This window comes from Rhinatrema bivittatum, chromosome 7 (genome assembly GCF_901001135.1).
Source record: "Rhinatrema bivittatum chromosome 7, aRhiBiv1.1, whole genome shotgun sequence".
NCBI lineage: Eukaryota > Metazoa > Chordata > Amphibia > Gymnophiona > Rhinatrematidae > Rhinatrema > Rhinatrema bivittatum.
In genome coordinates this window covers 10,359,993-10,386,462 of record NC_042621.1, presented here as the reverse complement: position 1 = coordinate 10,386,462, position 26,470 = coordinate 10,359,993, and the positions used below count along the sequence as shown (strand labels likewise).

The window sequence follows — 26,470 nt, the reverse complement described above, 5'->3', positions numbered from 1 at the left end:
TTTTGAAGGATAGGCTGAAGAAATCCATCAGACTCCTTAGAGGGAAAATTTTCACCAAAATTGTTTGATCTAGGGATTGATATGTCCTCTGGTCTGCTTAGGCAATGGGATATCCTCTTTGAAAATGAGGATTGGTTCCTATATCTGGGTCTGTAGTCTGCTGGAAGTAAGCAGAGTAGGGAACAAATAGGATCCCGCATTTCTAGCTGAAACCCTTCTGCCAACAGATGAGGTAGGGAGACCGCTCTAGTTATTGGAAGAGGTGGGGTGACCTTCCCCAGCAGATCTAGGGCTGTATATCACTACATTGGTAAAGTGGCTTGCAGAATTTGATGCTTTGATGGAGTAGAATACTTAGATGACTTTGGATTTTGAGCGATCCAGAGTAAAGCATTGATGATGCATTCATGGACTTGTTAGTTGCATCAGCGCTGTGTTGTACAATCTGGCATCATGACCTGAGAGTAATGGATCAAGTGCATCAGTAAGTTGAAGAGTCGAAGCTTTAGGATGCATCTTTGGGGCGTGTAACCTGGTCTTCTGGGCATTGTGCACCAATTGTATCAAGATGGTCTGCATCAGTGCAGCGTGACATGTGTTGAACATTTGTAAGTGACTGACATTGAGTATTTCAATGCATCATGCGTTTTAGATGAATCACAAGTTCACGCAGCAGGCATCAAGCTGACGCAGCATGTATCATATGTTGATGCCGATGACAGTTGATTGGCACCTATGTCTATGCACTATGCCTCGAATGCTTGTGCTTCTCCGACCCTGGCTCAAACTTTGATTGATGGTGCTTTTTTTTTCGACACCAGGCAGCTATTTAATCTTGACTCCCGATGCTGCAGCTTGCAGCCATGCAATCCGGAGATTTCGTGGCATTGGATGAAATGCCACGCAAATCTTTTCCCAGTGAGGCAGACAAGGCTGCACTCTGGGATGAGGATCTGCTGTGACTCTTTATAGATTTCTTCAGTTCCTAAATTTGGTGTGCTCTGGAGCACAAGGACATCTGTCCACAAGTATAACAGTTTTATTAGTCATGCTCTGGGTCATGGCAGTCGGTAATTGTTATTACCTTTCCACAGATGCACTGCTTGAAGCCGCTGTCATTGGTTCTTTTTTTCTGTGACATCTTTATTTATTTTTATTTTATTGATTTATATATACCATCATTCGGTTGCACCATCGGAAGCAAAGCTTCTGAGAGAAGAAATTCCTCTTCATGTTTGGATTTCTTTTTTTTTTTTTTGTTAGCACTGAAAAGTGTTTTTGTTGGGATGCCGAGGCAGCGAGGCAACAATTTTTAAGAAAAAAAAATCTGATAGACAAGATCCTGTGAAAAATGATTGAGGAGAGATGAAGTACATTTCTGAACAAGTGATCGGACAAAAAAAATGACTGAGGAGGCTCACGAGGCAATGCCCATGCAGGAATTCCTGCACTTTGTTGTTTTATTTTTAAAAGTTTATATTCCGCACTCTACAAATGTTTGAGGCAGATAATAAAAACAATTTTAAAAGTGTCCTGCCACAGAAAAAGCACAGCTAATTTGGCCAATTTTGGGTTAGGGATTTCTAAAAGATTCCTGTTGGAGGAGCAAATTATCTGGTTAACCTGTAAAGGAGGATAGTATTTAGCCATATTGATGACTCATTTGTAGATCAAAGTTATTACTTTATAATGTATCCTGAAGGCAATTGGAAGCAAGTGAAGGGTGTATAGTACAGGTGAGAGAGAATTGTGTAAGTAGTACAGCAGTAAGTAAGCGTGCTGCAGTGGTTGTAATTGGTAGACTGGTAAACCAAAGTATAACGAGTTATAATGGTCGACGTTAAAGATCAAAGATAGTGGTTCTAGGCAGAAGTCTTGTGGTTCAAGTAGAGCTTACAATCATTTTTAGCAAGTGCTTTCACCGTCCTAGAAATGTGGTGTTGCCTAGAAAGACTGGAATCTAAGGTAACTCCTAAATTTTTGGCTTTTTGGCCAGTTGGCAAGCTGTGTCCTTGATGATTAGGCATGTTGGGAATGTCATCAGAAAGGGATTTAAATACCTGAGAAGTAGTATTTCCATTTTAGAAATGTTTTAAAACTTTAATTGATGGTGCATCAGCCAATGACATAGAGTGAGACTAGGGCTAGAGTATCAGCCCATGCTGAGTTGTAGGGGATGAAAAACTGTAGGTCGTTAGTGTAGATGTTATAATTCACGCCTAGGTATGACAATACTTGGCAGAAGGGGGCTAGATATATGTTGCAAGCACAGAGTCCTGGGGAACACCAGAAGACACTGTGTGCCAATTGGAATAGATAGAGCCTATCCTGATTTATAGTGTTCTGTCTGACAGGTAAGAGAAACCATTTTAGGACTATTCCTGAGATATCAACAGTGTAATCACTTGAGTATTTCATGATCCAAGGTATCAAATGCAGCTGTTATATCCAAAAGGACCATAATGTAGTCTGAGCACATGCTCAAAGCTCTACTATCTTGGAGAGAAGTCCATTTGGTGCCAGCAGATGACATCACCCACATGTAATGGGTACTACATTAACTGCTGATTTATATCACACAGTAGTGCAATAAAAGGGGGGAGGAGGGAGTATCAACAAGCTAAAATGGAGAGGGGCTTTCCCTGCTAGTGCACCCCTCTTCTGATCAGTGGTAGCATTCCTAGTGTGGAGTTGCAAGTTTGTACATTCAAGTCCGCCACTAGGCAATTAGAGAATAATCTGCAGTAGTGTAGACCGGTCTGAAGTTGCAAAATCCTTACTGGAATACTGGCAGAGGAGCTCCTATTCCTCTCGTGGCAAACCAAGAACACGCGCCAGTTGTCTTTATAGCAGAAAGCTGATAAAATAATTATACCTTACAGTACACCACTATTTTGGGAACAGGTCTTTTCATTCGATGCAGTTTATTTTTCCATGGAATCTTACTAAATCCTTGAACTGCAGCAGATATTGTGTGTCAAAATATTCACATTGTACACTGTAGTGCAAAGGTCTGGTGATCATTTTGTTCCTGGTAAGAACTGGATTCTTGGCAGATTTCAATACCTTGAATCAATAAAACATTTATGCAAAAGTGATATGACAGGACTTTTGCTTTCTAAATAAGGGTCCTGCGTATTCTAGCAAATTCACGGACAGCATCGCAACATCTTCAGAGAATTTCTCTTTTGATATATGAAAAGGGAAGCCTTGTACTAGCAGCATCAGCAAAAGATTAAGGAAATGTCTTTTGTTGAAAAACTTTAAATTATTTTATTCCGTTGGCTCACAAAAATGTTGCCACAATCTCATTCAGCATTGGCAACTTATATTGTGGTAATGCTGTGAACATTTCTACCACTGGACAGCATCCATCCCCTCTAGATTAAGCCCTTCCGCCCAAGCACCATACTTTGAATTCACAGCTGACTTGATAGTACTCCTCAGACACACCAACACTACGCTTACTTTAGAGCTATAGCCTGCAGAAGTTTACTTTGCTTGCTTTGGATTACAGACAATGCTGAAGAAATCTCTGCAGTGTCCAAGGAAGTCACTAACAGGAATTAGATCTGCTTTATCGGATCTGCCAGGTACTTGCGACAAGGAGGATGCTGGGCTCGATAGACTTTGGTCCAATTTAGCATGCAATTCTTAAGTTCTTATATTTTTAGGTAGCAGCCTTCTAGGGCATTATTAGTAGGCATATGGACAATTATAAACAATCTTGGCCAAACTAGCAAAGAATAGCACTAATCTGTTTTTTTGCAATGGATTTTTCAGGGCCACCTCTTACTTGTCTCACATCATCCCAGAGTTCTCCGATAACTGCCTGATCAATATCATGAAATGCGGGGAGGATTACTACGCCACAACCGAGACCAACTTCTTGAGGAAAATTGACCCTCTGACTCTGGATACACTAGAGAAGGTAGAAAGCCCCTTCTGAGCATGATGCCTTGAACCTCAGAACAGTAATTCATCGTATCACTATATGCACATTCTTGTGCGAAACGGTGGACATTTGTAAGAAAAGAATGATGGAAAACAATATCACGCACTATAAAAATCTAGGATTGTATTTTTATTATTGTAATAGGTTGACTACAGCAAGTATGTAGCTGTGAATATAGCAACTTCTCATCCCCACTATGACAAGGACGGAAACATCCTCAACGTGGGCACCTCTATAGCTGACAAGGGGAGGACGAAATACATGATTTTCCAGATTCCCTCTTCTCCACCAGGTAAACTCTGGATTTGCTGAATGCCATCAGCACTCTTGAAAGCTTTTTGATTGTGATAATCAAACCATGATGTCACTTCCTGTACGACACTGCTTCCCATTCACTGAGATACTGAATGTCATTGTGTCAACGCTTTGATAACAGATGATGAATCTACCCCTGAAATGCATTCTGTGACGGACATAAACAAATATAACCAGGACCCTCTTTATAATAAACATAGAAATGACGGCAGAAAAGGACCAAATGGTCCATTCATTCTGCCCAGCAAGCTTTAAGGTAGGAACTGCCACTCTATGCAGGTTACTGCTGTATGTCTCTTAAGGGTAATAACTGCTGCTCCGTTATCTCTAAACCTTATGACACCCATAAAAATTTCAGCTAGCAAACTTTTTACTGGTGATGAGCTTTCTTGGAAATTCAGTGTTGCTTGACATGCTTTGCTTATGGACTTTGCCGTAGAAGCAGTGCTGTGCTTTTTTCCTTAGGTCTGCGTATCAGTACCCTAGGGCGTAGAAGTCAGGGCTCTTGGTCGTTGTCTGAATCCAGTTTCCCTTTCCCCCCTGATGTTGACATGGGGAGCAATGTTTCAGGTGCATTAAAAGCAACAAGGCTTATTGGTTAAGGTTTGTAATCTCCATGTTTTCTCCTAAGGGTAGTAACTGCTGCACCAGCAAGTTACCCCCATGCACTCTTTTCCTCATGTCCGTAATCTAGCCAGTGTTTATCCCATGCCCCTTTGAATTCTTTGACTGTTTTCATCTTTACCACTTCCTCTAAAATGGAATTCCAGGTATCCACCACCCTTTTCGTGAAGAAATATTTTCTGACGTTGGTCTAGGCTGTTTTTGCAAAATGTTCAGTTCACTCTGCATATTTTTAAAATGTATTTTCAGGCTTTGACTTGGGATGTAAAACTTTACAGTTCATGCCCATCACTACCCCCTCTCTCCACCAAAAAACAAAAGCCAAAAAAATGTATAAGAACATAAGATGTGTCAAGCTGGATTAGCCCAAAGGTCCATTGAGCCCAGCATCCCGTCAATGACAGTGGCCAATCCGAGTCACTAGAAAGCACCAGATAGATCCCAAAGAGTAGATCTAATTCCTTGTTGTCCACTCCAGGAATAAGCGGTGGATTTTCCCATGTCTGTCTGGCTAATAATTGTTTATGGACTTTTTTCCTCCAGGAATGTGTCCAAAACTTTAAAATTTAGCTTTTCTAGCTATCTTGACCACATCCTCCAGCAATAAATTCCACAGCTTAATTTGTGAAGTGAAATTAAATATTTTCTCTAATTTGTATTTTGTATTTTGATAGAATATAGTATATCCTTGAGCTTATTTGTCATTCTGTCTAGGCCATCAGGGGTGTCCAATCTGTTGCAGATCTTAATGTCTCTACCAAATTTTTCCTTCTAAACCTTTCACAATATTGCTCACTAAGACATTGAACAGAACTGGCCCTAGGGCAGATCCCTGAGACACTTCACTTGTCACCCTTCTCTTCTCAGAGGGAATTCCATTTACCACCACCCTCTGCCTCAACTAGATACCCTCCTCATCCTGCAAGGACATAAATGCAGTTCAAATGAACTCTACTGGTCAGGCCATCCCTGATAAAGCACCAAATAAATACAAAGAGCATTCAGGGCCCGATGTACTTAAGCACTTTTCCCATACAGTATATACGGGTTCCTAGTGTGTAGCCAGATGGACTCAGGACCAATGGGTTTATGTTCCCCTGCCAGCAGATGGAGACTGAGTCAGGTTTCAAAGCTGACATCACCCTAGATGGATCCCCACAGTGACCTCAGCCCTTCAGATTTCTCCGTCTCCCAGCAGATGCGGATGTGCTTTCCATAGAAGAAATTCTACTTTAAATTGCAGAAAAGATTGAGCCCTGCTCTCTGATACCCCAGTTGAGAATTTGAGGTGATTTCCGAGATCCCTCAGAGATGTGCCTTGGTCCGGTAGCTGGTTCCTGGCGTGGACTTTGCTGCTGAAGCAGAAGAAAGGCAGTGGGTGCAGGAAATAGAGCACGGTGGTGACGGCCAAAGCCCTCTCTCCCCACAGCTGGAGACTGTCTCTGTACTCAGCCGGTAAGCGCTGAGCCCAGGTAAGTAAAAAAAAAAAAAAAAAAAAGAGGATTTCCTCCCGATTCAGAGACGTTGGAGGGGTTTTGGTAAGACTTCTTCTGGTCTCCTTGCTCGGCGTGCCATACCGATGTCGTTCCCAATCCCGTTGGGGCATAAGGGAGTGGGTTGAGCGGCCCCCTGGTGGGCTAGGTTCTGCTTTCAGCATGGTAGGCCACCGTGGCGCCATCTTGTGCGTCTCGTATTGCCCACCATAGAACATCTGTACGCGCTCTGCATTGGCTTTGTGCACGCACCATGCACATAACATCATGCACATACTTATGCGTACAATAAAGTAAGCACATGATACAGGAAAAGCCAGGCGCACAGGCTGTGCATGCACCTCCCCGCGCCCTACTTAGGCACTCAAAACTTTGTGTGCATAAATTTTTAAGTGTGAACTAATCGAGCGCACACTTACCAGCCACCAATGGTGTGAGCAGCAAAGAAACATAAGTACCTTCCTCTCTGCGTTGCTTGTCATATTAGGGCTTCTCAGCCTGACTTGGATACCAACTTGTCAGCACTGAGAGGAAGCCCAAGAGGATTTAGCCTCCCCGGACTTTGCGGAGCCCAGCTCCTCAAATTCAGATGATGGATTGGTAGCATTAATTGAAGTACTCCAGATCTGAGTAATCCCTTGGCTGGGTCTTCCATGGGAGAGGGGAAACTCAGCTGGGCCCATCCCAGTTCTCCCTAGGCTAGGCATAGACCTGGCAACTTTTCTTGGGTGGAATTTTTCCAGGGGCTACAGTCGTTGTACAGGCGCAGTTTACTTCCTCGCTTTCCCCGTCCGGACAGAAACCCAGCCAGCCCCCTCTCCTTCTCCCATTCCTGTTGGCAGACCTCGAGGCATGCCCTGCCTGACCAAGGGTATCCCTAGTAGGGACCCTGATGGCACAGACGAAGAGCAAGATCCCTTGGAAGAAGAGGAAATTTCCCCAGGATTGGAACCATATCGAACCATGTTACATTTTTTTCATAGAGATGAAGTACCAGCCTTGGTTTCCCAGACCCTTAAAACACTGGGAGTTCCTGGAGCTGGAACCAAAGAAGAATCCCATTTTGATTTCCTTGTGCAAAGCCTCTTGCTACTTCCCAGTTGATTGACCTGGAATGGGATGCCCCAGAAGCAAGTTTTAAAGGGGGCTGGGCGTTAGAAGCTCTATACCTGCTGGATCCAGCAGCGAGAGAACTTTTGCCTCATTGGCAGTGGCCAGAAGAAAGCTATGGCTGCAGAATTGATCAGCAGATGCAACCTCTAAGGTAAACCTCACAAAGATGGCCTTTAAGGGATCACTCCTCTTTGGAAGTGAATTGGAAAAGCTGGCCAGTAAATGGAGTGAATCTCCAGTGCCCTGGCTACCAGAAGATAAGAGAAAACAGTTACAGCGCCCTTCACCCATGAGGGGTCGATCTAGGGACTCCCAACACTTTTGCCCCTTCAGAAACTCAACATTTCAGAGGTCTCAGTCCTTTGGGAGGCCTCAGCCTTTCGGAGTCAACAGCCCAAGAGAGGTTTAGGCTCAGGATCCCCCCGAACCCCCCAGTGAGGTTTTGCCAACCCACCCTTGGAACGAGGAGATAGGGGGTCGACTGTCCCTCTTCTACCAGCAGTGGGTCAAGATCATTTTGGACAAATGGGTACTGGAGATCATACGAGAAGGGTATGAGCTGGAATTTCGCAGCACTCCTCGGGACATATTCATGATATCGCCTTGCCACTCCCAGCACAAAAAGCAGGCGGTGGAGTCTACCTTGTTAAGGCTCCTCAGGATGAGGGTGTTAACGACTGTCGCTGTCCGACGTCTCCACTCCGTCCTCCTTACCTCTTTGGTGACTCCTCCCACGGTTGATGGACGTCTGGCTGCCGCGGCGTCTGCCTGCCGGCGTCCCTGGTCTGGCTTGTTCAGCTGCGATAGGGCGCGCGCGCTGCGCGGCCCTGCTTCTTATTCCTTCTTTGGCGCAAACCTCAGGGGCGTCCCCCTGTGATGACTTCACGTATCCCTGATACAAAAGCCTACTCTATTTGCTAGCTAGTCGAGTTAGCAAGGTGAAGGGACTCCTTACGGATGGGATTCACTCTCCGTACCTAGCTACTCTGCCTCTCCTTAATTGGACTTACTCTCTCGGGCAACCCGCTCCTTGGGAGCCTCTCTTTTCTTTTAGGTCGCTGTCTGGAACCGGTACTCGCTACTCGAGGGCCCATGTTCCCTGACTCTCTGCCTGAGCTCACTTCTGCTTGGAAGAACCCGCTGCCTACACCATCAGTGAGTTACCATCTATATTCTCTCAGAGCTGCCAGGTACCCGCTCCTCGAGGGCCTGCCTCTATTCCAGCTTCTGTGTTACCTCCTGGGAGAAACCGCTGTGTGAGTAATCAACCAACGAGGCTCTATACCAGAACCCTGTGTATGCTCCACTGTACTCACTATCCCAGTTTCTCTCCACCACAGCAGAGCTATTGAGGGATCACTGTTCCAGTGTCCTGAGGGACTACAAGCCCAGCCGGGCTTCATCTCTACTCACTACTGCCACCTCAGGTGACCTCTCAACTCTGTTTAATGAAAGAATTCTGTGTTGTGTGTCCTAAGCTGAGCCTGACCTGTGGCCCTTCACGGGACTTCCCCCCTCGTGGGTGTGGTCATCTGCCACAGTGTCCAAGGGTCCACCCAAAACCTTACAAACAGTAACAGAGTGCTAAAATACCAATACCTGCACCCCAGGAAAATACAGGATGTTATTCCATCTATTTCATTGTACCCAAGAAAAGGTTCCTTTCAACCCATACTGGACCTCAAGAGCATTGTTACAGTTTTGGCTGCAGTGCAACCGCCTCACCACCAGGGGTCCCTCTAGTGCTGGCTCTCCTGACAGGCCCAGGCCATCTCCCCTGTCCACTCTATGTTCTGGGTTGGCCCTTATAACCCTGCCTGACAGTTCCCTCGGTGCTTCGGCATCGAGCTCACCTGGGCTCCCTGCTCTAGCCTTGCGCGGCCTTCGGGCCTTTCCTTGCCTTGCCTTGCGCGGCCTTCGGGCCTTCTTCCTCGCTTTTCTTACCTGGCCTACGGGCCTTCTGACCTGCCTGCTCTGCTTACGGTGTGTGGCCTACGGGCCTTCTGTGTATGTGTGGCCTACGGGCCTTCTGACCTGCCTGCTCTGCTTACGGTGTGTGTGTGGCCTATGGGCCTTCTGACCTGCCTTGCCCTGACTACGGTGTGTGGCCTACGGGCCTTCCGTGTGTATGTGTGGCCTACGGGCCTTCTGACCTGCCTGCTCTGCTTTCGGTGTGTGGCCTACGGGCCTTCTGTGTGTGTGGCCTACGGGCCTTCTGACCTGCCTTGCCCTGCTTACGGTGTGTGGCCTACGGGCCTTCTGTGTGTGTGTGGCCTACGGGCCTTCTGACCTGCCTTGCCCTGCTTACGGTGTGTGGCCTACGGGCCTTCTGTGTGTGTGTGGCCTACGGGCCTTCTGACCTGCCTTGCCCTGCTTACGGTGTGTGGCCTATGGGCCTTCTGTGTGTGTGTGGCCTACGGGCCTTCTGACCTGCCTTGCCCTGACCCAGCCTGAACCCAGACACTGCTACTTGCCGCCTGCCCTGACCCAGCCTGAACCCAGACACTGCTACTTGCTGCCTGCCCTGACCCAGCCTGGAACCAGACACTGTTTCTAGCCATTCCTGTCTCTCTCCACCTGGAGCCACCCTGCTGGGTGGTGTTCACGACTCCTGACCGGAGCCCAAGCGTAACAAGCATCAACCAACATCTATGAGTGATTCATTTCCTCATGGAAACCCTGTGCTCCGAGAATTGCACACCTGGGAGAGTTCTTAACCTCCCTGGACCTATCCGAGACCTACCTACATATTCCAGTCCAACAAGAACATAGTTTCCTACGCTTTGCGGTACTGGGCCACCATTATCAGTTCTGGGCACTGCCCTTTGGTCTGGCCACCACCCCGATAACATTTTCCAAGATTAATGCGGTCGTAGCAGCAGCATTGAGAAAAGAGGAAATCCTGGTGCACCTGTGCTTGGACGACTGGTTGATCCGGGCAAAGTCCGTGGAATAGTCTCTGGGTGACCAACAGGGTGCCCTCCCTGCTTCAGGAGCTCGATTGGGTCAAACCTGGACAAAAGCAGTCTCACACCCTTCCAGTCCTTGGAATATTTGGGACTTTGATTCGACACCAAGCTGCGCAAGGTCCTCCTACTGTCAATGCGGATAAGGACGTTGATGTCCTAAGTGTGTCTGAACAAGATACGCCTGACAGTGTGGAGCTATCTTCAAGTCCTCGGTTTTATGGTGTCAACCCTGGAAATAGTGCTGTGGGCGAGGGCACATATGCCACCACTACAACACTCCCTGCTGTCATGTTGGAACTCACTATCTCAAGGCTATTCGATTTGCCTCCACCTACCGATGGAAGTAGGCTCTCAGCTCCAGTGGTGGCTGCAGGAAGATCATCTGGGCAGGGGTGTAACCCTGTCCCTTCCAAACTGGCTGGTCTTCAAGACTGATGAGAGCCTCAGGGGATGGGGGGATCACTGTCAGGAGCTGACAGCCCAGGGGTGTTGGACCAAGGAAGAGGCACTCTGGAACATAAACTGCCTGGAAGCCCGGGCAGTTTGGTGTCTGCAATTCAGCCACTTACTCCAGGGTCAAGCAGTACATGTAATGTCGGACAATCCAACGGTAGCCTACATCAACTGCCATGATAATACCAAAAGCAAGTGTCACAGGAGATCTCCTTATAGAATGGGCGGAAATGCATCTACAGGTCTCAGCCTCCCACATTGCAGGAAAAGACAACGTCAGAGCAGACTTTCTAAGCAGGGAGAGTTTGGATCTAGGAGAGTGGGCTTTGTCAGCCGAAGCCTTTCAGCAGGTGGTAGATCGCTGGGGTCTCCTGTCCATCAACAACCTGCTGGCTGTATCTCACAATGCGAAGGTTCCCTGATTCTTCAGTCACAGAAGAGAATAGTGTTTTCTGTGGATCGATGCTCTTGTTCAGACCCGACTGGAAGAGGCGTTGCTATATGCCTTCCCTCCGTGGCCTCTGCTGGGCATAATTGACCATCATTGATCCATATTATTGCCATCCCTGGATAGGCACAAGGACACAGAATAATACCGCCTCCTTCGCTATTTGAATGTCAGTAAGCTTTTGGTGCGGTATCTGGAACTTTCAGAACTGGTCCAAAAGACCATGGTGAAAGGAAGCAGGGCGAACCAGCTTTGCGGACTACCATATTTCGCCGGATTAAGGAGGTGGTCACGGGAGCCTATGTGGAAGCAGGAAAGCCATTAACCTTTCAGGTTAAAGCTCATTCCACTAGGGCTCAGGAAGTTTCATGGGCAGATGCTAGACTGCTGTCTCCCGTCAACATCTGCCGAGCGGCGACATGGTCCTCCTTATGCACTTTCTCTAGGTTCTATCTCCTGGAAATTCAGGTCAGAGAGGACAGTCTTTGCAAGGGCGGTATTATCCAGACCGCAATCAGCCTCCCACCACAATCTGGAGTAGCTTTTTTACATCCCATTGGTTCTGAGTCCATCTGGCTATGCGCTAGGAAATAGAGAAATTACTTGCCTGATAATTTAGTTTTCCTTTATGTAGACAAATGGATTCAGCATCCCACCCATGGCCGCCCAAAAACTGTGCCAAGGATTTGCCCGTGGAGTGGATATAGATTCCAAGAGATTATAGGCAAGCCGTTGTCCAGTCCCTAGATCAGGGCGTCTATAATCTTACTTGATCAAGTTTTTTAATCAATTTCTTTCAATAGTATGTCCACAATGGCTTTTGAAAAGAATAGTAAAGGACTGAGGTCACTGCGGGGGTGTATCTAGGGTGATGTCAGCTTTGAAACCTGACTGTCTCCATCTGCTGGCAGGGGAGGATAAACCCATTGGTACTGAATCCATCTGTCTATATTAAGGAAAACAAAACTATCAGGTAAGTAATTTCTCCATTTTGTGCATAATTTATCAAGCTCGTTTCCTATAGACACAGAAGGATGAAAAATGCCTTAATTAAATTGTTTCCTAAAATCAATTAGTACATCTGGTCCTAAATAGGGAGCAAAGCAGCTAGAAACAATTTTGAGAATAACAAAACAAATCAGCCCACAGACCTAACAAAGGAAATACAGTGTGTTTACTTATATAGGCAAGCAATATATCAATCCTTTTCTGAGGATACAGGACAAGTAAAACGTACTGTGGAAGATAATCTTCTGGGAATTAAGGTGTTGTCTACATAGTTAATAAAGACCTCAATCAAGTACAAGCATCCAAGAAACCATGGTACACCCCCGAACTAAAAAGAATGAAAAATGACCTCAGATTAAGAGAGGACCTGGCGCAATGACCCGACCCCCACAGCATGCATCTATATACAAATCCACTCTCCACCCTCAAAACGAAACGTGATTTCTGCGTGACCAAAATACATGAATACAAATTCAACACCAAAGCGCTATTCTCCTATGTTGCTAGCCTAACTAAATCAGTCTCACACATCTCCGATGAAGATGCCAAAAGTAAAAGCGAAGAACTCGCCCACTTTTTTCAGGACAAAATTGCAAACATTCTTCGCCGTCTCCCTATCACCCCCACCTCTGTGAATCCCCTCCCGCACTTTCCCAACGCCACCCTTGACTCCATTGATCTCACCTCCCCTAAAGAGATTGAATCTATTCTAACCAAGCTCAAACCTGCAACCCACCCCTCTGACACTATCCCTACCAAAGCCCTGCTATCCGTCCCTCACATCGCCAAACCATTAGCCAACATAATCAACTGTTCGGGACTTTGCCTAGAGAGAGCAGACACGCTAAAACATGCTGTGGTCAGACCCCTCCAACTATCGCCCCTTATAACAAAAATTATGGGAAAAGTGGTCAATGCTCAACTCATGGACTACCTCGACATCCATAATATTCTACACCCAGCTCAATTTGGTTTCCGTAAGCCCTTGAACACCGAAACCCTACTACTCGCTCTCTCAGACACCCTCCTTAAAGGCACTGACCAAGGACAAGGTTACATCCTTGCTCTCCTTGACATTTCAGCAGCGTTTGACACGATCAGCCACAATCTTCTCCTGTCTCATCTCACTGAAATAGGCATTTCAGGTACAGCCCATCTCTGGTTCAAATCCTTCCTCACTAACAGACAATATACTGTTAAGTTAAACTCCGAATCCTCCTACATACCCCTCGCCCAAGGCGTTCCTCAAGGTTCCTCACTTTCCCCCACCCTTTTCAATATATACCTTCAACCCCTCTGTCACCACCTGTCCAACTTGGGCCTCAAATTCTTTTTATATGCTGATGACGTTCAAGTCCTCATACCTATACAAGATTCCATCACTAATTCATTAAAATTCTGGGAAGATTGCCTCTCCTCCATAAGCACCCTCCTCACTAACATCCATCTATCTCTCAACACCATAAAAACAGAACTGCTCATCTCCAACCCCCAGAATTCTAGGCTAGCTCCCTCACAATTTGACCACTACACAACCATTTGTACACGACCTTGGGTTCATAATTGACCATCAATTCAACTTCAAAAAAACACGTCAATACAGTCCTAAAAGAAGGCTTCTACAAGCTCCACATCATGAAGAAACTCAAACCCCTTCTCCACACTCATGATCTCCGCATGGTCATACAAGCAACTATCTGCACAAAAATGGATTACTGCAACTCCCTTCTCCTGGGCCTCCCGCACGCCACCATCAAACCTTTTCAAATACTGCAGAATGCAGTAGCCAGAACCCTCTCCAATACCCGTAAATCTGATCACATAACCCCAGTACTTAAAGATCTTCACTGGCTCCCTATTCCCTCACGCATTTTGTACAAAACCCTCACTATTATCCATAAAGCCCTATACCACCACAACAACTGGCTTGAAGATCCCCTGCACTTCACCACTCACAACCGCCCCACTAGAAACTCTCTCAAAGCTACCCTACACACCCCCTCCCTCAAGAATGCTCATCTCACCTCCACCAGGGAGTAAGCCATTTCCGTGGCTGGTCCCTCCCTCTGGAACGCTCTCCCCTTGGAACTTCGCTCTGAGCCCAGCCAGTACAAATTCAGAAAAAAGCTAGACCTGGCTCTAAGCAGGCCTTCCCAGCTTAAGTCTTCTCCCCCCCCCCCCCCCCCCTCCTCATTTTCCCCTTATTTCCTTTATGCTCTCCCCTAATGATGTACCCAACCAATCCTTTTATTTTATCGTTCTGTTTAATTGTTATCTTATTGCTGCCTCTTTGCTCTACCCTCTTTAGTTAAGCTATATATATATTGTTACGTGCTCCCTGTTCCCCCTTGCCCTGTTCTCTGTATTTTTTCTTCCTAGTTATTTGTAAACCGATATGATGTCCCCACGAATGTCGGTATAAAAAAGTTGTTAAATAAATAATCACCCAGCAGAAAGCAGACAGCTAAATTAGAGGCACGTTCCATATTTCAGTACTGATTTTCTGTCAAGGTGAATAGAGCAGAAGGGAAAAATGTGCATGATGAAGGGACAACTATTTTAATTGAGAGGGCACGTAATTTTGAAATCCCTTTCTCTGTTCTGTCCTCTTAGAAAAAAAGAGAAGAAATTCCTGCCTCAAGCATGCGGAAGTGCTCTGCGCCATTCCATCCTTTGGCCTGATCAACCCCAGCTACTATCACAGTTTTGGAATGACGGAAAATTACATCATCTTTGTAGAGCAGCCCTTCAAGCTGGATATTCTGAAGCTGGCTACAGCTTACTTCAGAGGTGTCAACTGGGCGTCCTGTCTGAGCTTTCATAAGGAAGAAAAGGTACCCGAGCAGGCTACCAGGCTGTCCCTGGCACCACTGAGCCCTGACAGCCCTGTTGCTTGTATAAATGTTACCAGTATTTTATTTTAAGCAAACTTTATTAAATCTCAAATGGAACAACATATATGCAAATCTTGACAGCTGGCAGTGCACAATAAAGTTACAATTCCACACACACACACCCCCCAACCCTACATTTCCCTGCAGATTTAAAGATTATTTTAGAAATTTTTGATGTCGTTAATCAGTGTATCAGCAAACAAGACAATGAAGACCTTGATGCTTTGGGGGCCAGAACTTCATCGACCAATCAGAATCTTAATTGCCAAATGTATTCTATTACATTTGGTACAGCATAGGGTAGGATTTGAGTTTTTGTGGGCTTCTCCTATTTTGCAGAAGTTAGGGATGGATAATGCTGGAATTGTTTAGGAAATACATAGCAATAAAGGTCAACAAACTATCTGAGTGATACCCAATTTTGGACTAACACAATACATTTGGGACTAGTTTTCGAGAGCCACACTCCCCTCTCATCAAGTCAGTGTGCAGAACGGATAAAGGGAGCAGAGCGCTTGAAAGCTCATCAAAAATGCATTAAGTTACCCTCATAAAAAGATGTCCCCTACAACTCATTTGTTGATCTTTAATTTTGTAGTAACACAGCAACCATGCCATGCTTAGGCAATATAAAAGAATAACCATGTTAGCCTGCCAAAAATAGAATTGGGTAAAATAGTCAAGACAATTGCTTGACAGATGATACTTTTATTAAGATAAAAAGATTTAAGGATATAAACCTCTGGTGCTACCAAAGTCCCTTTCTATATATTTGGGATTACTAGAGTTCTGTTTTTCAGGATAGTGATTGAAGAAAGCACTTTGGTCCTGAAAACTTGCATCTTTAAAACACCCTTTAGCCTAATAAAGGCATAATTTACCCAGCTATTGATTTTAACATTTAGGGTGGGCAACTGTTGTTCATTCATCAGAGTCTAGGTTTAGGGCACAGACTTAACACCCCCAAACATTAACTTTCTGTATTTTCTTATGAAGAAAGAGTGAGGAAACTAAGGGAAAGAAATTAAAAAAAAGACTAAAGAAACAGAAGCTATAGTCTGCACAAACATATATTCCAATTTATTACAGCACTGGTTCTTTTATACTTGATGATGATAAAGAAACCTTAACTCGAGTTAGCTGTTTTAGAACAGCTGACGTCTTGGCTTATCCTAGTACTTTTGGCATCTTTCAGACTTGGATTCACGTTGTGGATAAGAGAACGAAAAAGCCCATAGCGACCAAGTTCTATGCTGATGCTTTGATCGTGTTCCACCATGTAAATGCCTACGAAGAGGACGGCCATCTTCTTGTCGATATCATTGCCTACAAAGACAACAGCTTGTACGAAATGTTCTATTTGACAAATCTAAAGCTAGATCTTGACGCAAACAGCAGTCTTGCCTCCATTCCTGTCTGCCAACGATTTGTTATCCCACTGCACCATGACATGGTAACATTAAAAAAAAAAATAAAAAATTGCCTTTTTTTCTTCAGTCTGTTTAGTGATAACAGAAATGTATGTGCCAGTCGTTTATTGCAGCATTGTAAGAATGTGCCACTTGTAAGCAATTATAACTAATTCCCCTTTCAGAATAATGAAAGAAGCACAAAATACTTATAGGACAGCAAGGGGTGCCTTACAGAAAAAGGGCTGTGACAGAGGGCAGCACTTTAAAAAAAAATTATTTTTAATCTTTCATTCCGACAATATTGCCACAATATTAAGTTGGAGGATATACAGAAAAGCAGTATTTTCTGCTCTTCTGTACAACTTTTTGGGGGCATTCAGAAATTAACACCGGTTCTGGGCAGATGTTAATTTCTGAGTGCAAAAATGTGTGTATTTGATGCACTTTTTTTTTTTTGTATTTGGGGTGACTAATAGCCTCTTCAACATGCATTTGCATGTGATGAGTGCTATTAGTTTCGTGGCACATTGGACACCCGTTGTGGAGGCACTAAACCCCTTATAGCATAAGGATCTGTGGACGCGCCTATACAACCCGTGTCCAATTGTGGGTTAAACAGTGCGCTCAACTAAGCGCACTATATTGCGTCGGCCCCAGTGTGAGGAAATACAAGGCAAGACTAAACAGTATATGCCTTGAAGAATTAACTATTTTCATGTCTTATTTCTTAGAATGCAGATATGGGTGTTAATGTTGTCAGACTTCCATATGTAACCGCACAGGCGATAAAGGAAAAAGAAGGGGTAATTTACTGTCTTCCTGAAGTACTATGCGAAGGTAAGAGTTTTCTCCAATTTATGGGAGCCTCTGTAAAGATGCAGATACAAACTGGATAATGCACTATTTCCTGTAAATAGTTTTTCTTCTATCTAATTGCCCTACTCAAGGCCGAGGGACCCTTTCTCTTCCTCTACTCTCCAGTCTTGTTCCTTCTCCTCCCTGTTACATGTAACTTTATTTTTCACTTTCTAAATTGTTTATTAACCCCGTAATCTGTAAACCGATGTGATATGCAAATGAATGTCGGTATATACAAGTTTCTAAATAAATAAAAATAAATATAACTTTCTAATTCAGTGTGAATCAAGGAATAGTAAAATAGGAACATAGTAAATGATGGCAGATAAAGACCAATAGACCCATCTAGTCTGTCCAGTTGAGATTTTTCTTCTGGTTTTCTACTACTCTGGTTAGATCATAAAAATTTCCATATACAAACTAATACCAGTTTAACAGAAAATTATCCTCTCTCCTCCACCATCTCTTTCACCATTCAAATCCCCTCTCGCCACTGCCCTCTGCCTTTCCCAAGCATGTTATCACATTATGCCTTTGTGATACCCTTAACACCAAGCAGGGTTTGAACTCATGGCCACCTTAGTGTCCCAGGAGATACTGAATGGGTCTCCCCTGTACCTATGCCTCTTTACTGGCAATCACCTACCTACCTTGTCTTTGGCAAGTACCCTGCCCACAAGCTATTCCCTGGTCATTGCAACTCCACAAACTTAGGGTCTCTCACTTCCCAGAAAAGTGCTCACTGTCCACACATCCAAATCACGGATCACCCAACTTCTTACTTACCTGGGATGCAATCAGTCACAAATACAGTGCTAATAAGCTAAAGAGCATATCAAAAAGTATGAACAGTGAATATAAAAGTTACTGCATTGCAGCAGGCAAGGGAAAAAACATTTACTATTTACAGAAACTCATTGCAGGGCTGGATGCTGCCCTTGACTCAGTTAACAGTGATAATCCTGAGTAATGTTTGGAAGTCTAACCCCAGCTGTATGTCACTCTCTTTGAGCTGCTGTCAGCTATCACTTTCCCAGCTGTTTTAACTGTCATTCTCTTAAGCCTTAGCTGAGCTTGGCAACAGAATGATAATTAGCTGGCTCTGTAATTAACCCCTTCAGTGCCAGCTGCTGATAACTATGGAACCGACACCTGCTATCTAGTAAAAGGAGTTTTCAAAGACAAACAAATAACATTACAGTAAAACACCTGTTTTGCCACACCTGTCCAAAATATGCCACCATGCTGGCCTCCACTACTTTCATTGGTTGACCATTTCAGGTCCTCTTGTCCTCTTCGATTTTTACATGACCAGTACTTAATCGAACACACAGGACTCTTTCCATGTCTTATTACCAAGGGCTTTAGTGAATAAGATAAATTGAATTTATAGCAAGTACAGTATATGATTATATCAGCATAATAAATGTTTTCTTACAGAGTAATACCAAACAAGACATCAAAATAATAGAGCACTTCAAACAATCCTTATATCTTCATTCCATTAAACACAAAAAGCAAACATGCAGTACTACATGGAGAAAACCTAAAACTATTTCTTTTCCTGTATGTACCCGGATCAGTCCAGACTCCTGAGTTTATGCATCCCTGCCAGCAGATGGAGACATAGAGTTTTACTGACACTGCTACGCAATCCCTGGTGCCACCTGCAGTTCCTCAGTATTTCTCTGACTCCAGAAGATGGCAGATGGCGCAAAACCTGCAGTTTCTAAAGTCTGGAGATTTTTTTTTTGAGGTTTTGTGAGCCTTCCTCCTGGGGGTTTTTGGGTCCTGGTGGATCCTTCTCTGTCTGGTTGAGGTGGACGAGCTGGGGCTCAGTGACTTTAGTATGCTCGCTCCATTCATCCGTGGAGTGTAAATTTGGTGGTCCAGAACCCTCCCCATCTTGAGGCCACTCAGGCGGCTTTAGGCTCAGGGCAGCTGATTTTGGTGAGTGTCTCTCCCTTTTTGAATCAGGCTGATCCTCCTGTAGTGCTGGACAGCTCTGTTTTCCATGCTAAGGGAGTTTCGTTTAGCTATTAAAGTTTATTAAACAAAAAGAGACAGGAACCAGAGGAACGAAGATAAGGGATGGCTCTCTGCTCTGTGTAAGCGGCAGTAAAGGGAGGAGGACTTCTTTTGCCTCTCCTGATTTTTTTACAGATTCAGCGTTGGGGTTTCCTGCCAGGGTGTTATGGTGCACAGCTCTGTGTGCTGCATAACACCGGCACACCTGAGCCTTTTGGGACTCTGTGCCACGTGTGTTTTGGGGGAAGGAGGGCCGTCACAGGGTCCGGTGGAGGCTAAACGGTGTAGGTGGTGTGCTGGTTCTCCGCGGGGGTTCGGAGTGGATTGGGTCCTCATCTTCTGGTGGTGTGCGAACGGTGGCCATTTTGAATTCTCAGTCTGCGCGGACTGCACCGCCGGAGGAGGGTGGGATTTTTTCCTGATCCGCGCAAGCTCCGAGGAGGAGCAGGGAAGGGTAATTGAGGATTTTGCCTCAGACCTGCCACTGTCTGGTTCCTCTTTGGCTGGCTCCCATCAGGTTTCTGCTATTCCCAGGGCTTTTTCACCTGATTTTATTCTGCTCCTCCATGAGGCGTATTTGGTTCAGCAGGCAGGGCTGAGGCCTCAGCCTTTTGCTCCTGGGAGTCTGGGCAGGAGTTCTAGACCTGGGCAGTCCTGGACACAGAAGCCTTCCATGGGTCGGCGCTTACTGGGTCCTGCTCTGGCTGGCGGACTCAGGTGAGTCTGTTCCAGTGAGGGGAGCTGCTGGAGATCCGGGGGCTTTGGTGCAGGAATATATTTACAGTGAAAGCTGAACAAGCAGGAAATATAATTCCTTAGTCTAATACATTGAACATCTAGAACTGAAAAAATATAAAAGCAAAATTTTTTAGACAACTTAATAAAGGTTAATTAAATAACAAGCATAACTAAACTTATTTTACAAGAAGCACATGCGGGAAGGCGAGGTGTTTCTGACGGAAGAGCGAGTTCGCAAGTTGCAGAGTCAAATCCAGCGCTTGTTGATGTTTCAAGAACCCAGAAACTGGGATTATTTTCAGGTTCTGGGTTCAATGGCTTCAATGCTAGAGTTGGTGAAGTCTATCTGGAGGTCCCGGAGTGGGTAGCTCTCACTACCGATGCCAGTCTCTCTGGTTGAGGAGCAGTATGTCAGTGACAGTCGGTTCAGGGCACTTGGTCAGTGAAAAGAGCTTCTTGGTCCATCAATCTGTTAGACCAGGGCAATGAGGTTAGTATTGCTTGCGTTTCTGCCTTTGGTACAAGGCCAGTCGGTGAGGGTCTTGTCAGACAATGCGACAACTATTGCCTACATCAGTCGGCAAGGAGGAACCATGAGTCTAGCAGAGGCTCAGGAGTTAATCCTTTGGGCGGAGCAACACTTGGTCCAGATAGAGGTGTCGCACATTGCAGGGTCGAAAACATGCAAGCAGATTTTCCAAGTTGAAGTTTTCTAGATCCAGGGGAGTGGGAGCTGTCCAAGACAGCAATGCATCTCATCCGAGAGAGGTGGGGATGTCCCCACTTGGATCTAATGCCGACTCATCTCAATGGGAAGGCAATTTGGTTTTACAGTCAAAGATGAGAGTACAGGGCCAAGGGAGTCGACGCTCTGGTGTTACCTTTGCCTCTGGAGATTCTGCTTTACGTGTTTCCCCCTTGACCGGTGGTAGGCAAGGTGTTGCAACGAATAGAGAGACACCCGGGTGGTGTTGGTAGCCCCGGAGTAGCCATGTCGGCCATGGTTCGCGGATCTGGTCAACTTGGCAGTGGATGGCCCGTTGTGCTTCAGTCATCTTCCACGTTTTCTTCAGCAGGGACCCATATTTTCAGACCAGGCTGCTCACTTTTGTCTAGTGGCTTGGCTTTTGAGAGGAGGCTGGTCATTGCTATCCTGCTTCAAGCTAGATGGACATCTACTTCGTTATCATATGTGCGGGTCTGGAGGATTTTTGAGGCCTAGTGTATAGTTAACAAGGTGCTAGCTTTACGGGCTTCAGTATCTCAGATTTTATCTTTTCTGCAGAAAGGTTTAATAAAGGGCTTGGCTTTCAACTCTCTTAGGGTACAGGTATTTATTTATTTATTTAAATTTCTTATATACCGGCATTCGCGATGGGAGTCGCATCATGCCGGTTTACAAATAACAAGGTGTGACAACAGAATAAATACTTAATAACTTAAAAACATTAACAAGTGATAGAAGAATAAGGTAGCAGTTACAATAAAACAGGGATAAAATGCAACTTGGAATGAAGAGAAGGCAAAAGAGAGATTAACACTGAGATAACAAAAGAATGACCAAGGTAAATAAAACCTGCCTCATTAAAAAAAGAGAGAACATTATTGAGTTGTCAAAGGTTGTTGATTACCCTGACGGGAGTTCTTAGTTGCTTGAGTTGAGAGTGGGTTCAGTTGGTGTCTGGAAAGGCTTTCAAGAATAGCCAGGTTTTAAGTCTTTTTCTGAAAGTGGGGAGGCAAGGTTCCTGTCTCAGTTCTGGTGGGATAGAATTCCACAAGGTAGGTCCTGCTGTAGAGAAAGCCCTGTCTCTGAGAGTCCTATGGTTAAAGGTTTTTGCAGGAGGCACCTGTAATGAGTCTCTGTAGGACTCTCTGATAGGTCTGATGGAGGTATGTTTTTTAAATGGGATTTGGAGGTTAAGCGGAGAGAGTTGATGGAATGCTTTGTAGATGGTAGTAATGGATTTATATAAGATTCTATAGTGCACTGGCAGCCAATGTAAGTCTTTGAGAATCGGAGATATGTGGTCTCTTCTTCTTGTGTTTGTCAAAATTCTGGCCGCCGTGTTCTGAACCATCTGAAGAGGTTTAGTATGAGAAGACGGGAGACCTAATAGAATAGAATTGCAATAATCTAACTTAGAGAAGATTATTGATTGCAAAACTGTTCTGTAATCGTGGAAATGGAAAAGTGGTTTGATTCTTTTTAAGACGTGTAATTTATAAAAGCAGTCCTTCGTGGTTTGATTAATAAAAGATTTTAGATTTAGCCGATTGTCGATAATGGCTCCTAGGTCTCTTACATGTGAAGTTTGAAAGCCGGTTGGAGGATTTGAGGTGAGGTTACTGTTTTCAGGGGAAATTATGAGGACTTCGGTTTTAGCGGAATTTAAGATTAGATTTAGGCTGGAGAGGAGGTTGTCAATATTTTGAAGACAGTTTTCCCAGATTTTGATAGTTTTTGTAAGGGATTCTTTGATAGGTAGAAGCTCGTCCTTGTCTGTGAGATAAAGTGGAAGGAAACGCATTGTCTTCTCATCCTGATGTAGTTAGATTTCTCTGGGACGTTAAGAATTTGCGTCCTCCAGTGAGGAGAGTTTATCCATCCTGGAATCTTTATCTCGTTCTCAGAGGTTTGTGCGAGGTGCCTTTTGAGCCCCTCTAGAGAACAACGCTTAAAGATTTGACCTAAAGGTGGTTTTTCTAGTGGCCATTTGTTCCGCTAGAAGAATTTCTGATTGCAGGTCTTGTCTTGCCATGACCCTTTTCTACAGATTACGGATTCTGGAGTTTCCTTGTGGACGGTACCCTCTTTCTTATTGAAGGTGGTATTGGCGTTTCATGTGAATCAGACAGTGGAACTTCACGCTTTTCCTGAGTTGGATTCTTCCATGCCTTTTTTGCGCGGGAGCTCAAGCTTTTGGATGTCTGCAGGGCTTTGTTGAGATATCTCAAGATGACAAATGATTTTAGGAGGTCAGACCATCTTTTTGTCTTAGGGAGCAGTTAGTAGCAGAGCCACCACTCAATGGTAGCTTTGGAAGCCTGAGTACCTCTCTTCGGTTATGCGTGCTGCCATCGGCAGACCCGTGGTGCAGCCATCTCACCTTCTCACAAGGACTCCAGCTCCTGGTTCCTCTTCACTGGCGGCGGTGGGCCGCCAGCTCCGACCTCGGGTAGCTTCTGGCTCTGCCATGGTCCCCAGTGTTGCCAGCCAAGATGTCCTTGCTCGTTGGGCCTCTCAGTGTGGCCCGCAGAGAGACGCTGCCATCGGCGCCATGCCCCTTCCTAGGCGTGCGCACGTGCATCGCTAGTTCTTTTAAAGGGCCCATGGCGGGAACCTGGCTGCAGCCCCAGATGCTGATGTCACTCTTCAGCGTATATAAGCTCAGGCCTCGCTCCATAGCATTGCCTTTGCAACAGGTCTCCTCATACACAGAGTACTCGTTGCTGATAGAGAATCCTCTCTACGTTGTGTTCCTGATTCCTGTGGTTCCCGATTCCTGTCTCGTCTGTGTTGGACTGGATTTCGACTCTGCTTTGTTTGACTACTCTTCAGCCTATCTCCAGCCTCGGACCTTAGCCACGCTTGATTACGCCTGCCTTTTCCATGCCCTGACCATTGCCTTGATTGACTATGCTACAGACCTCTCCGTGTTCAGAGTTCTACATCGCTTGCCACAACCTCCAGCTGTCACCGGCTCTGATCCTAGCCTGTCAGTGACGCCTTCTCTCGCCTATCCCCTGGACATGGACTTACAAGGCTCCGGCCTTTCTTTGCTTGAGTGCCTCCAGTTACCTTCTATTCCTTTGGCACCTGAGTTCCTGTACCAAACCCAGTCCAGATTAGGACTACGCCACCTATCGGCTGCTGTCTCTGGGCTGAACCACATCTCTTTATTAACTAACCCAGAGGCCCACCTAAGCCCTGGCACCCAAAGGCTCAACCCAAGGGGAACAAGGGCTAGTATAGGTGAAGCTCCAGGAGCCTCTAACTTCAGCCCACTCCACCTGCCGATGGTGGGGACCCGTAGGTCCCTACCTACAGGTTTCGTCAACCCCACCTCTGCCCAAGGGTCCACCTCCGACGCAACACATACATTCTCTAGGGGCGTGAGGTACCTGAAGGTTTGAGGGTACATTCAGTGAGTTCTCAGGTGGCCTCATGGGCGGAGGCTCAGTTGGTTTCACCACAGAAAATTTGTAGAGCGGCGACTTGGAAGTCACTGCATACCTTTGCTAGACATTATCGTCTGGATGTGGGGGATCCGGAGACTCGGTTGTTTGGCAAGAGTGTCTTGCGAGCTTGACTCTCCAGATCCCACCCTAAGTAGGGAGCTTTGGTATATCCCAGGAGTCTGGACTGATCCAGTTACATACATGGAAAGGAAAATTGGTTTTTACCTGCTAACTTTCATTCCTGTAGTACCACAGACTAGTCCAGAACTCGCCCGATCTGTGGCAGTGGAGAGTCATCCGCTCAACTGCGTTTTTCTTAATACATAATCAGAGTTTTTTCATGGTATGGAATACAGACTTGTTGGAAAGTGTTTGATTTTACAAGGTTTTTTTTTGTGCTTGGGTACAGGCCAATACTGAAGAACTGCAGGTGGCACCAGGGGTTATGTAGCAGTGCCAGTAATACTTTGTCTCCATCTGCTGGCAGGGATGCATGAACCCAGGAGCCTGGACTAATCCGTGGTACTACAAGAAGGAAAATTAGCAAGTAAGAACCAATTTTGCTTTTGCTCTCATGAATCTAGGATTTGCATTATTTATTTTAAAAGATTTATATCTCATACTCATGCAAAAGGCGGTTCAAAATAATATAAAACATACATAATTTAAGGGACATACAAGGGATTAGACTACAATAAGATTAATAAAAACAAACCAATATATTAAGACTTATAAAGCCTGTTCACTAAGGTAAAGCAAAACAGATTCAAGGGAATTGTATGACTGCAACCAGCTAACAGAATGAGAAACTAATCATGTTTATTGTAATTACTACATCTCTATACACCTTTTCCCAAGACTCAAAGAGGAAATGCAAGATGTTATATACGCCTTTGAATCTGTTCCTTGATGGTGGTAGCTCATGTTACTGGTGTCATTCTTTTACTTCGCTTGTAGGAATTGAACTACCTTGCATCAACTACGATTATAATGGCAAAAAGTACAAATATATTTATGCAGCCCATGTAGAGTGGAGGCCAGTTCCAACAGAGGTAAAGTCTCTAAAGCTCATTACAGTTCATGCTATAAGTTTTAACTTGTATTATGGGTTTTTCAATGTTTACAGTCTTGTATATAGTATTTATTTATATATTGCTTGAATGTTTTTGAATTTCATTATGTATCTTCTACCAATTAAGCCATATATAAATTGAAATAAACCAAACTAAACCTGGTCTTGTAAAACTTGTGAGGTTGCTCCATTCATAGCTCCCAAGTCTTTTCAGTCTACTTTGACTGCAATATGCAGAATATCTTCATTAGTTTTCTCCAGGTATTTCAGCTGAGAGTTGCACTAGGAATTGCATCTTTCTTAATAGTCAGGGACAGCATGGTAGGATATTAGAACATAAGATATGCCATACTGGGTCAGACCAAGGGTCCATCAAGCCCAATATCCTGTTTCCAACAATGGACAAGCCAAGTCACAAGTACCTGGCAAGTAACGAACCGTTAAATAGATCCCAAGTACGAATGCTGATAACAAGCATTGGATATTCCTTTTTGATTAACAGCAGTTTATAGAATTCTCCTCCAGGAACTTATCCCAGCCCTTTTTAAACCCAGCTACACCAATTTCCTTAACCACATCCTATGGGAATGAATTCTAGAGCTTAATTGTGTGTTGAGTGAAAGAAATTTTTTCTGATTTGTTTTAAATGTACTACTTGCTAAATTCATGGAGTGCCCCCTAGTCTTTCTATTATCTGAAAGAGTAAATAACTATTTCATATTTACCCATTCAAGTCCTTTCATGATTTTGTAGTCCTCTATTTTTGGCTGCTATGCAGCCTCCCCTCCACCAGAGGACTCCAGTGAGCCTGACTCTGAACCAGCATGTCTCTGGTGTCTTGCCTTAGCCTGTCCTACACCCTCTGCACCACTAGAGGACCTCCATGAGCTCTCAACTCTGAATGGTCAAGC

At 44.9% G+C, this 26,470-nt stretch overlaps 1 protein-coding gene across 1 annotated transcript in view; it reads left to right on the top strand.

The window, feature by feature from the left end:
- The window catches only part of LOC115094997 (beta,beta-carotene 15,15'-dioxygenase-like), a 45,204-nt gene that overhangs the window by 12,321 nt on the left and 6,413 nt on the right, over positions 1-26,470 (top strand). The window contains exons 4-9 of the mRNA XM_029608135.1: positions 3,784-3,931; positions 4,100-4,247; positions 14,992-15,212; positions 16,468-16,725; positions 17,416-17,521; positions 25,445-25,539. Of these exons, the coding sequence (XP_029463995.1) occupies positions 3,784-3,931; positions 4,100-4,247; positions 14,992-15,212; positions 16,468-16,725; positions 17,416-17,521; positions 25,445-25,539 (976 nt within the window). The remainder of the gene's footprint in view (positions 1-3,783; positions 3,932-4,099; positions 4,248-14,991; positions 15,213-16,467; positions 16,726-17,415; positions 17,522-25,444; positions 25,540-26,470) is intronic.